Genomic DNA, 15,055 nt, shown 5'->3' on the forward strand with positions numbered 1-15,055 from the left:
ATTTGCATTTCATTCAGTCACTCTTAATTCTTTTTTTGTCTTCATTTTGGGTCTGTTTGTTCAGTGCTTGTTAATAATTTCTGTTTTCAGCTTAAGCTGTGCTGGCCATCTCTTGGTTGCCTGTAATTTGACCTATGGTAGGTTTCTAAAAAGAAGCCTAATGTGAATGCTATTCCATGGGTTTCTGCAGCGTCAAGTTCTATCTGAAGCCTGAGTCCTGGCTAGGTTACTGACCCCAAACTCATGTGCTGTCTGTTGCGAAGCCTTCTTCTGTCTTCCAGATGTTTGGCTTACCTCCATATGCCAGGGACTTCCCAATTTCTTATCTTTTCCCCTCTATTTTATTTTTAATTTTATGGTATAGTTCCATAGGATCTGGGATTTTCCTTATCCCCTCCCCAAGTCCCCTCTCCCTAGCTTATTCCCCCATATTATTTGAATAGTATAGTCCGTCATAAGCAGTTCCAAGTCCAACATTCTGCCAATTAAGTGTGCCCTATTTCTGTGGCTCTTGCTAATTTCTGAATCTCTAGCTTTCTTGAGTTTGTCTCACTGCTCTCAGTGGTTTTTTTGACAATAGTATTCATGACCAAAGAACACTGCATAAAACACTTGTTGGCCTGCCTGAGCTCAGGATGAGTTCTGTACCTTATATTTAGATGCTTAAAAATTTAAAAGATGAACAAAGAAACAGTCACATCTTATTGCATGATGAAATTTTACTGATTAGTGCTCAATGGGAGGTGATATCCTAGGAAACATGCTTTATTTTTATTTTTTAATTCTTTTTTTTTTCATCTCAAGGCACCCCCCTTTTTTTCTAAAGAATTACTTGTTTTTATTTGAATGGCCAATTTACAGAGAAAAGGAGAGACAAAGAGAAAAAGAGATCTTCCATCTTCTGGTTCCCAAAGAGTTGAAACAATCAGAACTGAGCCAATCTGAAGCCAGAAGCCTCATTCAGGTCGTACATGCAGATGCATGGTCTCAGGGACATGGATCCTCTGATGACTTCCCAGACCACAAGCAAGTAGCTTGATAGGAAGTAGAGCAGCTGGGACTAAAATTGGCACCCATAAGGGATGCTGGCACTTGCAGGTAGAAGGTTAGCTTGTTGAGTTGCGGTACCAGCCCCTCTTTATTTCAATATTAACTAACCATTCTATTCGTTCCATCTCTTTGTTCAGTTTAATTTAGGGTGGGAAGAATTCTACTAAAATCATTGTTCCTGTCTTATTCAGGTATTTCTTAATTGGGTCAAGCAGTAGTTATTGTGATATTCAAGAGAAAGGAGTTGAATGGAGTGATCCTCTCCCAAAATGTGAAAGTAAGTATTTTTCTTTTAGGTTAATTATAAGTTGTGTTAGATAATTTTAAAAAGCACTGTATATCTTTCCTGCAATTTTCACCCTCTAACAGAATGAGCAGGCATTGCAGATCGGTGATATGTCTGCTCTGATGATCTTTGTCTTCCCCTCCTCATCTCAGTTGTAAAATGTGAGTCCCCTCCGAACATCAACAATGGGAAGCACAACGGCGAAAATGAAAATTTCTTCACATTCGGATCCATCATCACCTACACTTGTGACCCGGACTTCACGCTCTTGGGCGAGGCCTCCATTTCCTGCACGATACAGAATCAAACAGTAGGGACCTGGAGCTCAGACCCTCCTACCTGCAAAAGTACGTTCCAATTGCTTGTTTTCTTTTGTTTGAAAGAAAAAGCAGGGTGAATCTATCAGGGAAATAAAAGCAATCGAGGTCAGGCTCATGATTGCACTGAAGCAGTTGTTGAGTAGGCCAGCTAAGGGCTCATGGCATGCTGTGTTAGGATATACTACGGCAGACAGTGCCAGGGTCTCCCTGGTGGGTAAAATGAAACTTTGTTCTCTGTCATACCGAATCCACTGCATGCTAAGGAGGTTCCCTAGGGTGGCAGCTGTCCATGTGTTCTTTAAGGACCAGTTGTCCAGGTGGCTGTGATCTTCCAGCACCTCCAAGCAAAATGAGCTTTCACAATCTCTTCTGTAGAGAGAAAGAGAAAGGCAGATGTGTCTTGGCTGTAAATAGCCTTGGCCTGGAAGGAACCACATAGACCTCACAGTCTTTTGTCTAGAACAACTAACGGGTAGGTTCTACCTAGCCTCACAGTACTGAGAAAAGTGGTGTTTTTCTGTTTAGAAGGCAGGGATGGTAACACTGGTTAGCACTTGTCGTGTTAGCTACATTCACCTATAGAAGGCAAATAAAATTTATGAAACAGCACATCAGTAGGATAAAGCAAGCAATTCTTAAGTTAGAAGATCAAGTATGGTATTGTTAGTTTGCTCACATGCCTAGAGTCAGGTTTGTAAAAGATGGAAATGGCAGTATCTGAGGTTGGAAAAGTTTACAGAGGACAGGATATAAATGGCCTTGTGTCACTCTTAAGTTAATAAGAAATGTGAATGGGAGGCATTGAAATGTAGTAACCCAGGAAGTTAACATGGCACATTTTAGAAAGATGATTCTGATTGGAGGGAAAACTACAATTTGAAGTGGGCCAAGTCTCAACCAAGAGCCACCTGCTGCAATCTGACTGTATCCCTCCAAATTCATACTGAAATTGTCACATCCAGGTTGGAGGGTTGCCTGTCTTGGTGTGCTGACTTGTTGCTCAGTACAAGAATAAGGGAGGAAAGCCTGGCAGAAAGTACAGGAGTGAAAGCAAGTTCATTTACAATAAGCAGCAGAAGCTCCCTCACCTGACCCTTCCAATGCAAGGGGGTCCTAGAACTCCATTGCCCCTGTGGGAATGGTCTCTTTTTGGTTATTTCTTTCTCTCCCATCCTTTTCTATAACATACTGACCCGTTACCTAGTGAATGTAATAGGGGTCATATTTGGATTTCTTTTCCTCCACCTGTACCCCTCCACCCAGTTCACAAGCACCAAAGGGGTTAGTGACTGGATCTCCCACCTCTGTCTACATGCAGGAAGGGTCAGTAGTTGGTTAATATTTCCCATATTCTTATCTTAGATACCATCTTCCTCCCTTTGGTCTATTCTAAATTGTGTTTTTTAGATTCTGTTTTTCCCTAAAGAGGTGGACGTTTCCTGGAATTTGCCCAAAGTACACTCCTTCTCTCTTACACTGCCTCAAGGGCCCTTTTTCTCTAGAGAACCTCAAAGTGAGGTGTTAAGAGGGTGGAGTCTTTGGGGGCAGGGCTAAAACCCTGAAAGCGTTTCCTCCTGAGTGAGGTCAGCGTCCTGGGAGACCCCTGGCTCTATCACCCTCCTGTCCCGCGAGGCACAGTGTTCGTCTGTTCCTCCTTAGGGCAGCGCAGCACAGGGTGCCATCTGGAGGCAGACAACAAGCCCTCCCCAGACACTGGGTTTGCTGGTGCCAAGCCCTTGGACTTCCCAGCTCCTATAATTGTAAAAAGATGCATTTCTTTTTAAAAAATTATTCATTTATTTTATTATTCCATGATACAGTTCCATAGGCTCCAAGCCTCTGCTCCCCCTACTAGTTTCCCTCATGTCATTACAGTAGTATAATCCTTCACAATCAGTCATAAGTCCATCATTCTGCTATTTAAGTGTATCCTGACATTGTAGGCATGAACAAGCAGAGAGAGTCCATCATCCTATTGTCAAGATACATTCAACAGTTTCATTGGGAGTCCATCTTTGATTTGAAAGTAGAGATGCACACTGCATTGTGTCTTCATAGTTACTCTATATCCCCTTAAAAAAAGCCATCAAACAAAATCAACAGGGAAAAAAAAACAGAAAATTTGCAATAACATGAAGTTAAGTAACATTCCACTGAAAGACCACTGTGTTGCTGAAGAAATGAAGAAGAAAATCAAAGACTTTCCTGAAGCAAGCAATGCTATTGTATGACCTGAGTCAGTGAGGAAATTAATAAGAAAAACAAAAACTTTTCTTATGAATGAATGAAAATAAAAACAAAAATATCAACCCCCCTGAGATGTAACAAAACCAGTATTGAAAGGGCTATTAATCTTGTAGTTTGCATGAAGGTTGCCTTATATCAGAGAGAAGATATGATATTTGTCCTTTTGGGATTGACTTGTTTTACTGAGCATAATGATCTCTAGTTGGGACCATTTTGCTGCAAATGGTATGATTTTTTTTTCTTTTTCATGGCTGAGTAGTATTTCATGGAGTAGATGTACCACAGTTTCTTTATCCACTCCTCTTTTGATGGACATCTGGGTTATTTCCATGTCTTTGCTATTGTAGATAATGCTTCTGCAAATATCGAATTACAGGTCCCTTACTCATATGCAGATTTCATTTTCTTTCGATAAATCCCCAAAAGTGGAATAGCTCGGTTATACAGCAGGTCAATTTTCAGTTCTCTTAGCACTCTCCATACTGATTTCCATAGTTGTTGTACTAGCCTACATTCTCACAGTGAAAGAGAGTATCTTTCTCCCCACATCCATCCCAGCAGTTGTTGTTAGTGGAGTTCTGAATGTAGGCTAATCTCACTGGGGTTAAGTAGAGTCTCAATGTGGTTTTCATTTGCATTTCCCTGACAGCTAGGGAGCCTGAGCATTTTTCATATCTTTTTTTCTCTCTCTTTTTCTCTTCCTAAATTACCTAGTGTGTGGTATTTTGTTTTAGAAATAGGAGTGGACTAAGTGAGTACCTGTTATAACCATGCATTCAAGAAATGAAAGCAACTTCAGCTGTGGCCACAGTAGTGGGCTTGGCCAGGAGTTGAGGAACTGAAGGGCTTTCGAGGAGCGACGTGGCAGATTTGATGGATGTGGAGTGAGGGCCAGGGGTGGTTTGTTGGCGGCCATTGGGGGCACAGGGCTCTGCACATTCTTACTGCCTCTTCATGGTCCCTATGTTCTTAACATTGGCTCCTGATCCACAGCCAACCAAAATCATCCTTGTAAGATTGGAAACCTTGAAGATAGCTGTTTCTTCTGGGTTCACAACAATAGATCTTTTTGGTAAGTTGAAGAGATTATCTGCAACCATATCACGGAAAGAGAAAGAGTATATGGAGGCTTTTAAAACCTGAAAATACTTGTATTAAAATACATCTTATATATAAAGTACATGTTAAGTATATTCAAATATTTCCCTTCTAACTACTTGATTTATGCTTGTAACTAGATTAACAGTAGCAACAGGATCCTGATTGCTATGGTTTTTAAAAAGCCCCTTGTCTTTTCTCTTGATTCTTTAGAAATCATCTGTCCTCAGCCAGATGTACCAAATGGGAAGATTATCTCTGGGTTTCGACCCATCTATAGATACAAAGATTCTGTTATGTTCGACTGCAAGGATGGTTTTGACCTCATAAACAGCAGTTTAATCCAGTGTGAGAAAGACAGCAGTTGGAATCCTTCACCTCCTGTTTGTAAGCCCAGTGAGTATGGATCATGAAGGGATTTCAATGTTTCGCATGTAGGGGTACCAAGAAATGCAGGCATAGGCATCCTTGCATGCCTGGATCCACTTTGAATGCTAGTAAAATTCACACTTAAGTTGATCATTTTCTTTATTGTTTCCTGGTAGGAAAAGTGCTTTCAGTACACTCTCCAAGCTCAAATGTGATCCTAAGAGGCTGCCACACATAGTTGTACAAGTCACTCAGATTCCCAACCCCAAGACATTGTGGATACAGTGGTCTGATTTACTTATTTCCACCATTTTCTGGCAGTTGACAGAAAATTGCCTTTTTCTAACAAAATCATAGTATTATAATAGTTGTTTTTAAAGGCAAATGGTATATATACTAGGGAAATGGCTCATATTATGTAGGTGCCAAATATCACTGCCTTTAGTCCACCCCAGCTCCCACTATACAGAGGATTCAGACTGGGACAGTGGGCGGATTCAGTCCCCCTTGATTGCATATCCCTATGTTGTGGGAGAGTTTTCCAGTTTTCTAATAGACTCCGTAGACAAGTGGCATCTCCTATCTTCCCTTATCTTCCTAGAATGGAAAAATTATTGTGGGAAGATTCACCAGCTGGTAAAAATTGGTAATTATCATTCTCCCTGCCTCTAATCCACAAGAATTATGGAGATTTGTGGTGGGACAGCTGTGTGACAGTATTAGCTCCTTCCATACCTCTTATCCTTCTTCGTGGCTCCTATACCATCAGAAGGGTTCTGGTCGGTCATTTGGTGAAGAATGGCATCCGGGTCAGGTGGGAGCATTCTTTAAATTGTCATCAAACTGCTTCTGCCAAGGAGCTTAATTTATAGCCCAGAGAGTTATAAATTAATATAATATAAATCTTAATTTATATTAATGGAGCAATTTATATCCCAGAGGGTTGTAAGAGATCAGTAGATCACAATTACTGGAGGTTAACAGTAGAGGTAAACCACTCAAAATCTTAATGAGAAAGAAACGGATGGAAAACTACAGTTATGGAAACTTTATGCATGCCCAAGGCTGTGTATTCTAATGTGTGTCACTAGATATTGCTGACACTGAGGTAAGTAGCCTTAACTGAAAAAGCCCAGCCAAGTAACTAACTAACCAGCCAAACAAGGAAAGCACAAGAATAGGACCTGACAGAGGTGAGGGAGAAATCAGTCGTAAAATCATGATAATGTTTTATCTGACAGATTCAGTTTTCCAAAAAGATTGTCAATCACACAAACAAGTAGAAAGAGTAATCCATGCCAATAGAAAAAACCAAAGACAGAACCTGCCTTTGAGGGAGCTCAGAGGCTGGACTTCGCAGAAAAAAAGCTCAAAGAAATTCAAAGCAGCTATCATACTGTGTTCAAAGAGCTAAAGCGAGAATATGAAAGGAGTTGAAGAAAGGTGTTATGAGCATGTCTGATTAGATAAAGATTAGCCATCAAGATAGAAAAGATTTAAAAATCAAGAGATATTTTGGAGTTGAAAAGTACAAGAAGTAAAACAGAAAATTCACAAGAAGAACTTAGTAGAGTTGAGTCACTTTGAAAAGGGGTTTTGACAGTTTTTCCCTAGTTTAGGCATAGAATTACTATCCCACCCAGCAATTATCCTCATAGGTATCTACCCAGGAGAAATGCAATTGTCCACACACGTTTTCCATGAAGCTCCATGGCAGCTTTGCTCACAAACGCCCAATAATTAAAATGCCCATCAGGTGAGAATGATGGATAAATTTTAAAATCACGGTACCCTTGTGGTAGGATATCATTTGGCAATAGAAATAAATGAAGTAGTGACCCGTTCTGCTACCTTGAAAACATTATAGGTAGAAAAGGTCAGCCACAGAAACAAAGACGCTGTGTGATTCCAGTTTCTTTAACAATGTGATCAGAATAGGAAACTTAATGGAAGAAGCAAAGTAGATTAGTGATGGTCAAGATCTGGCCAAGGAGTGACTGCTAATAAATACGGGACGAAACAAATATTCTGAAACTAGGTGGGTGATGGCTGAATAATTTTGTGATTATACTAAAAACCATTGAGCTGCACTCTCTAAATGAATTTTATATTATGTGACTTGTATCTTAAAGAAAAAGCTTACAAAAGCACCTTGCCCCATTAGCCATAATCATAAGTCTCATACACATCCAATATGGTGGATGCTTATTTTCTGTACCACGTGCGTCAGCAGCATCAGGCAAGAGAGAAAAGAGCCGGACTCAAGGCTCAGGCTAAACACAACTGCTTAGAGCATGGTTCCTGCGAGCCAAGCATTTTAATAAGGAAATTGGTGGCATGTCTGGTTCCTGTCAGTTTCCTCCAATCATTCAGGGAACATTTTTGTTGGACTGTAATAGTTCTCCTGTCGTGTTAACCTAACAAGCCTAATGCTTCAGTTCAGGAAGGAGAATAAACATTGCCAATAGTTAGCTCAGTAGACAGAAAGCACTTGGCAGTGTCCTTGGTGAGACTTCCCCCAGTGCTGTGCACCCTGGGGTGAAGGTCTGTTATCTCTTGGGTCTGATCTGCCAGTCATTGCAGGTTTGCTCCTGGCCGAATGAATACATGCCACCCTTGGAGGGAAAAAGTGCATCGACTACTGTGGCAACCCTGGCAACACTGACCTTTCTCCCTTGTTGTTCCTTAATGAGCAGATAGTTGTATTGGCTTGCCAAATATTCCAAATGCTTATCTGCGGACACAAAATCTGAAACAAGAGCCGGTATATTCTGTTGGGAATACGCTAAGTTACTGGTGTAGGAGTGGCTACAAACCTGCAACAAATGAGCCTCTACTTGTGACGTGTCTGGAAGATTTCACTTGGAGTCCGTCTGCAGGGTGTGAAGGTGAGTTACTGCTTTGAACACCTCTTTGTGTGTTAAATGTGCAGTCTATGCCAGGATTCCTCAACTTGAAGACTATCATCTTATTCTTCAAGATGAATTTAGAACGTATTTATGTGACAGGATGTTGGACTATCAAGGCAAGAACGGATCATAAAGACCTCAGAATTTGAAGTGCTGAGAAATTGTAACCAATTTAACCAATTTCCCAGGTCAGAATCAAATGAGAAAGACACAGAAGTCAACCATTATGCAAGTTAAGTATTAACCTTGGCTTCATGACTGTAAGACTAGAGTAGAGAATGTGGCTCAGTGTCACCCCCAGTTAGACTTAACTTACAACTCTTACCTCTGCAATGGAAACTTTAGGATGCTTTAACAGAAGGAAGGTCTATAAAATCCTTATCAACCCAAGCTGCCAGGCGATTTGTCTCATCCTTCTAGAGCCATGGGTTGGCAGGCTGATGAGTTGGTTCTCCTGCCCAACCTCTGAAAGTCAGGCCCTGACTCCTGACCCTGTATTCTTGCCTGAGACTCACTGGTAGGAGAAGTGCCTCCTTTTCTGTCTGTGGCCAAAGTGGAGGGACCATATTGCCGGTGGGTGCCATTTTATGGGCCTTCATGAAACTGACAGCAAGTCAGAGAATACCTCTTCCACTTATCCATCAGAACCTTGTCATTGAGAGAAGAAAACATTGAGAATTATATGTTGTAAAACACAAAGAGTTTTATGCTACGTATCAGATCTTGAAAAATATGTGAAATGCATAACCAATGCAAAGTGGCGGTTCAGATTAAACTATCAGGATGTTACTGATTTAGCATTAGGATATAAAGTTTAATTGTTGTATTGGGCTCATTTTAGCAGAATAGAAGGAAAAGCTTTAGTAAGAGGAATGAATAAAAAGTATATTTAACAGAACTTATTGGTGTTGTCAACTCCCCCCTCCCCAAATAAACAAAGCAAAAGAAAACAAAAAACGCTTACACGTGCAGCATGCAGCGAGCCAATCACTGATCCTGGGCAGGGAGAAGGAAGGAGAAGCTTATTGTGCAACATGCAGAGCAAAGGAGCAGGCAGCTATTACTTCCTTCCTAGACTTGCTTAGACATTTAGGGTAGTGAACCTTAGATTAAAACTGGGTTCGTGTAACATGTGATTAGCTTATGTGAAGGTCTATGACTGGTCTACAGTGCTCCTGGCCTTCCTTAGATTGATTAGTGTGGGAAGTTGGAGTGTTCTGAAGACGCCTTGATGGCAAAGTAGACTCTGGCCCATCTGGAAGCTACTAGCCGATTGATCATTCATGCGGTCAGGGCTTGGAGTTCCTGCGAAGCTTCTCAAAATAGTGTCAAGGTGAGGGTGTGAGCTCCAGAGATGATGATTAAATTCTGACTGTGATGCTCTGGGATCTTGTAGAGCTGGCTTTGCCCTTGTACCACCCTTGAAATAGTGAATCAATATTTGGTAAGAAGTTGATTTATAATCGTTCAAGTGAAGACAGAGGAATTGCAAGCTAATGGAGGGATACAGGCTGAATCTAGGTTATGTAGACAGCAGTAATGTTGGGGCTTGGTTTCATTGCTATTACTTAAATAACAAGGAGTTACACAGGGTCCTTTTTAGTTATGTTTATTTTATCCCCGCAAGGATCTTATTAATGTAATTATTTAGTATAAGATACCTTTAACCATTCAAAAAGAAGCAAAATGACACTTATCCAAATTATAAAATTTAAATATGAATTTAGACTCAAGACTCACATAGTTTAAAATGTTTTGTGCACTAGAAAACATTATGTAAATCTTGAAGGAAGAGATTGTCTGAGTCCAGTATGATGGGTGGTGAGTGAATTCACAAGAGCAGGTGGACACCAGGGCTGGACTTAAACACACTGCGGGGAAGCAGTGGGCAAACAGGGCAGCTAGGGGCGGACTTCTGCAGCAACATGGATTGTGATTTGAGGGGTGCACCTGCAGGAGTCCCTTTTTAGGGTGAGTGTGGCCACAGGCTTGCAAGGGAGCAGTGGGCAGGACAGCTATGGACTGCAATAGGAAGCCAACCCAAGAAGCGTGCTTGTAGATGCAGAGTCTTCTCAGGTACACCGAGGTTTGTACTGTCCACGAGACTTTTCCAGGCAGATGATTTGCGTCTCTGGGCAGACCTGGGCAGCTTAAAACCCCCTTTATTGGGGGGAATTCCATTCAATGCCCTGGCACCACCTTCTACAATCAATATTGCTATAATTTGGAACCCATATGAATGTCCAACATTTTTATTTTATTCTTTTAGGATTAATTTACTTATTAGAAAGTCAAATCTACAGAGAGAGAGAGAGAAAGAGAGAAAGAGAGATCAACACACACATAGAGAGATTTTGCATCTGCTGGTTCATTTCCCAATGGCAACAATGGCCAGGGCTCAGTCAGGCTGAAGTCAGGAAACACAACAACATTGCGGTCTTGTATGTGAGTGACAGGGACCCAAACACTTGGGTCCATCTTCTGCTGCCCTTATCAGGCCATTAGCAGGGAAGAGATGGATAAGGGCAGAAGCCTGGACTTGAACTTGTTCCCATGTAGGATGCTAGCGTCGCTCGAGGATGCTTAACTGACAGTGTCACAGTGCCAGTCCTGAACATTTTCATTTTTATTATAATTCATTAAGAGAAATAAGCACTGTGGGCCTGACGCAGTAGCCTAGTGGCAAAAGTCCTCGCTTTGCACACACAGGTATCCCATATGGGCACTGGTTCTAATCCCAGTGGTCCTGCTTCCCATCCAGCCCTCTGCTTGTGGCCTGGGAAGACAGTGGAGGATAACCCTTAAGCCTTGAGACCCTGCACCCCTGTGGAAGCCCTGGAAGAAGCCTCTGGCTCCTGGCTTCAGATGGACTCAGCTCCAGCCTTTGTCCCTACCTGGGGAATGCATCAGCAGACAGAAGACCTTCCTCGCTGTCTCTCTTCCTCTCTGTATATCTGACTTTCCAATAAAAAAAGTCTTTAAAAAAAGAAAAGAGAAGAAGTAAGCACCAAGGGGCTGGTGTGTTGGCATAGTAGTCTAATCCTTTACCTGTGGCACTGGCATCCTATGTGGGTACCAGTCCATATCCTGGCTGCTCCACTTTTGATCCAGCTCCCTGTTGATGGCACGGGAAGGCAATAGAGGATGGCCCCAGGTCGTGGATCCCTGTACCCACATGGGAAACTCAGAAGAAGCCGCTGGCTCCCAGCTTCAGACATGCCGAGCTCTGGGCATGGAAGCCATTTAGGAAGTAAATTGATCATCACACAATATTAGTTTCTATCTTAAAATATATCAACTAACGAATGAAAAATGTATCTTTCCACTCTTATTATATTTAAATGTTAGGCAATTATAGGCCATCAATCACGAACAGTTCATTTCTGACCTGATAGAATTAGGTACAAGTAGATAACCCTAGACTTTGGTGGAATTTCACTGCCTGTTCTTTCTCCAGCTGGCACCAACCTTGACAAGTGCCTCTCCTGGGACACCCAAAGTGATGGAACCACAGATAGTCAATCATCAGCATCAATTAACAGCTGTTGATGGGGCTTTTTCTACATGTGGGAGCCCACCCATCATGGCAGGTGATATTCTGCACATCAAATAGCTTCAAAGGGGGTCTCTTCCAGTTGCCTGTGTGGCTGAACACCCGTTTCATATCCCTGCCCACTGTCCAGGTGGACTGCCACTTTACCTCCCCTACCATGCCCTCCTTTCTACAGTAATGTCTGTTCTGCTCTCTACTTTCTTTGGACCCCTAAAATCCCAAACACTAACAAACAATGACAGAATCTCAATTGCTCTCCCTCTTAAAGGTTGTATCAAAGAAGAAATGTAATAGCCACAAGCACTCATCTTAAATTTCTTTCTGTGCATTAACTGTCAGATGAGTTGACCAGTTGGAAACGTGTCTTCCTTGTGACTACAGAAATATGTTATTAAAGCCAACAATGATGTACATCTGATGAAGCCAAAAGTAAAGGGATATTTGCCATCACCAATGTTGAATAAATGTGAAACGTTTCCTCCGAGTTTATTCTGATGTGTCGCTTGGGAAGCCCCTAATGAAAATGCTTAGCTGGGGAAGGCTGAATTATTCTTCACCCATCAGGGCCAGGGAGAGCAGACACCTGGTATCCAGTCTCCTATTTCTCCAGCCTCTCCACGGGGTGAATTCAACTGAAAGTGGAAATATGCTTGTTCACCCTAGGAGCCTCTACATGGTGTTTTGCTAACTTCTGGCCTCACTTTTGTTTTTTAGAGATATGTTGCTCACCACCTCAGCTGGAGAACAGTGAAATTGTGGAGCACAGAAAACCCCACCAGCGCAATAACTGTACCTACTTCTATGGAGACAGAGTTTTTTACTCGTGTCCACAGAAAGCACGATCTTCAGTTACTTGCCAAGCAGATGGCAGATGGCAGCCTCCAACACCATCCTGTAGTTTCAGTAAGACTTCATAGAATTATCAGTGTGATGGGATTCATCAGAGAAGGTTTAAAACTTGGTTTTTAAAAATGTAGGTTTTTAAAAATGCAAGTTGTGGACCCACTTTTATCTTTTTTCTCTCCATTATTCATATTCACTCACTCTCTTGGCTTTTCTGGTTTCATCTTTTCTGAATCCATGAAAATAGACCATGTCTGATGGATGTGCTGGATTATTTGATCACTGACTTGTGTTTCTTTGCATTTGTTCTCTATTCTCCCCTTACTTCTTTTTTTAAAACATTTATTTATTTATTCATTTATTTATTGAAAGGCAGATATACAGAGAGGAGAGTCAGAGAGGAAGATCCTCCATCTGATGGTTCCCTCTCCAAGTAGCCACAATGGCTGGAGCTGAGCCAATCCAAGCTGGGAGTGAGGAGTTTCTTCTGGATCTCCCACATGGGTGCAGGGTCCTAAGGCTTTGGGCTGACTTTGCTCTCCCATGCCACAAGCAGGGAGCTGGATGGGAAGCGGGACTGCTGGGATTAGAACCGGTTTCCACATGGGATTCTGGTGCATACAAGGCGAGGACTTTAGCTGCTAGGCTATCACACTGGGTTCTCCCCTTACTTCTAGTTCCTAGGTTTCCTTCGCTGTAGACCAAGTCTTGCCCAAGTTGATTTGAACGACTTCTCTGAATTTACATCTTCTTGCTTAGTCCCTTTCTGTTGTCTGAAAGCCCCCAGGTCAGTTATTGGATGCGAAATGCTTTCCTCTCCAGGATCCAGAGGCAGTGAAGTACTGACACATCCCTCCCTTCTCCCACTGTGATTGATAGCATTACCTCTTGATGGTAAGGATGCTAAAAGTAGCCAGGCATTAGTTACAGCTTCTAAAGCAATAAGAACAATCCTATTTCTTGTGGTAGAGATGACTCTTCATTGCCAACCATTAATTTTAAACCTGCAGATCTTTTGGAGATGAGCACAAAATTTGCAAGTGACTCTTTTGGAAAAAGCTATTCATGCTTCCAAGCCTTCATTTACGGACCCAGGCATTTATTTTATTGGGGACCCAGAGCTACAGCAAGCTTGGTTCTTGCTTAGAAAAGTGACTATTGCCTTCTGGAAAACAGTGCTCATGTTTATAAACTATTGCCTGTTAGTTGGCACATCAATGATTCCCTCACACAGCATTCCCACAGCTGACAGGAAGCAGGCTCTAGGTGGTACAGTGAATGATTTTCAGTAGTGGATACTATGACTATCACCCCAATACCTACTGCTCCCCAGATAGTTTCTGAATCAAGATAGTTAGCAGGAGAAAAACATATCAATTTTTATTATTTTTTACCTGTATGAAAATACTCACAAGAGAATGGAAAAAAAATCCCCAAATATAAAACCTTTTACACTATTTAGACAAAGAAAATTCAAACATAAATCTGTGAAGGAATAAAAGTTCAGAGGAACTGGGATGGGGTAGTAAGTAGTAAAGGAGTCCCCAGGAGAGACAGGGCAGGTGTAAAGCTAGTGGAAGACAAGGGTGGCTTTGACAAGTTCTTGTGCTCACAGAGGAAAGGCATCTTCCTCCGAAAAGAATTGTGTGGCTTCCTGTTTCACAGCTGCACTATCTCAAGTGCCTTCATCTCAAAAGCAAGCAATCTGCCAGCCTGGCGTGTGTTAGGGTGGCATGTCCTTAATTCCTCTGTAATCCTTTAGACAGCAGTGCTGACTCAGGTCCCAAAGCCAGGAAAGGGAAACCAATTCTTCTAATATTTGTTTCTGTCATAATAAGTTGCTATTTATTTTAGGGTGAAAAGGGTCCAATGCAGTCAGTTTGCCACTAAGTGGCAATAAGTGCTATCCTGTAAGGGATCCAGGGTTGTTGCAGATTGAAAGCTCAATGACAATTAACTTGGCTTTTGTGCCCATGCTCCTCTATCCATGCCATCATGGATACTTTGTTCCATTTCCTCCTGTGTCTGCACCAGCGAAGCTGATGACAGAGGGTGGCTGACTTCGACCAGCTGAGACATTTTTTCTGTTTGGCTTTTTAAATTGTCACTATTTGACAAAGCAATCTCCCATTCACCGATTCACTCCTCATATGCCCACATTAGTCAGGGTTGGGCTACGCCAAAGGATGCACCCACTAAACCTGGGTCTCCCACGTGAGTGGCTGATGCCAGGAGCCAGGAACACCATCCAGGTCTCTCCTATGCACAGGACAGGAGCCATCTTTCACATTAGCAGGCCCATTAGCAGGAAACTGGATGGGAAAGCAAAGCAGCCAGAACTCAAATCAGTGCGAAGATCAGATATGATACCGCAGTTGAA

The 15,055-nt window shown here is 42.0% G+C and overlaps 1 protein-coding gene across 4 annotated transcripts in view; it reads left to right on the top strand.

Annotated features, from left to right (window-relative positions):
• The window catches only part of C4BPA (complement component 4 binding protein alpha), a 30,881-nt gene that overhangs the window by 12,219 nt on the left and 3,607 nt on the right, over positions 1-15,055 (top strand). For all 4 annotated transcript variants that reach the window (XM_058669122.1, XM_058669121.1, XM_058669120.1 and 1 more), the window contains exons 5-9: positions 1,242-1,327; positions 1,489-1,683; positions 5,215-5,397; positions 8,067-8,258; positions 12,547-12,735. In XM_058669122.1, the coding sequence (XP_058525105.1) occupies positions 1,242-1,327; positions 1,489-1,683; positions 5,215-5,397; positions 8,067-8,258; positions 12,547-12,735 (845 nt within the window). The remainder of the gene's footprint in view (positions 1-1,241; positions 1,328-1,488; positions 1,684-5,214; positions 5,398-8,066; positions 8,259-12,546; positions 12,736-15,055) is intronic.

This window comes from Ochotona princeps, chromosome 10 (genome assembly GCF_030435755.1).
Source record: "Ochotona princeps isolate mOchPri1 chromosome 10, mOchPri1.hap1, whole genome shotgun sequence".
Classification (NCBI taxonomy): domain Eukaryota; kingdom Metazoa; phylum Chordata; class Mammalia; order Lagomorpha; family Ochotonidae; genus Ochotona; species Ochotona princeps.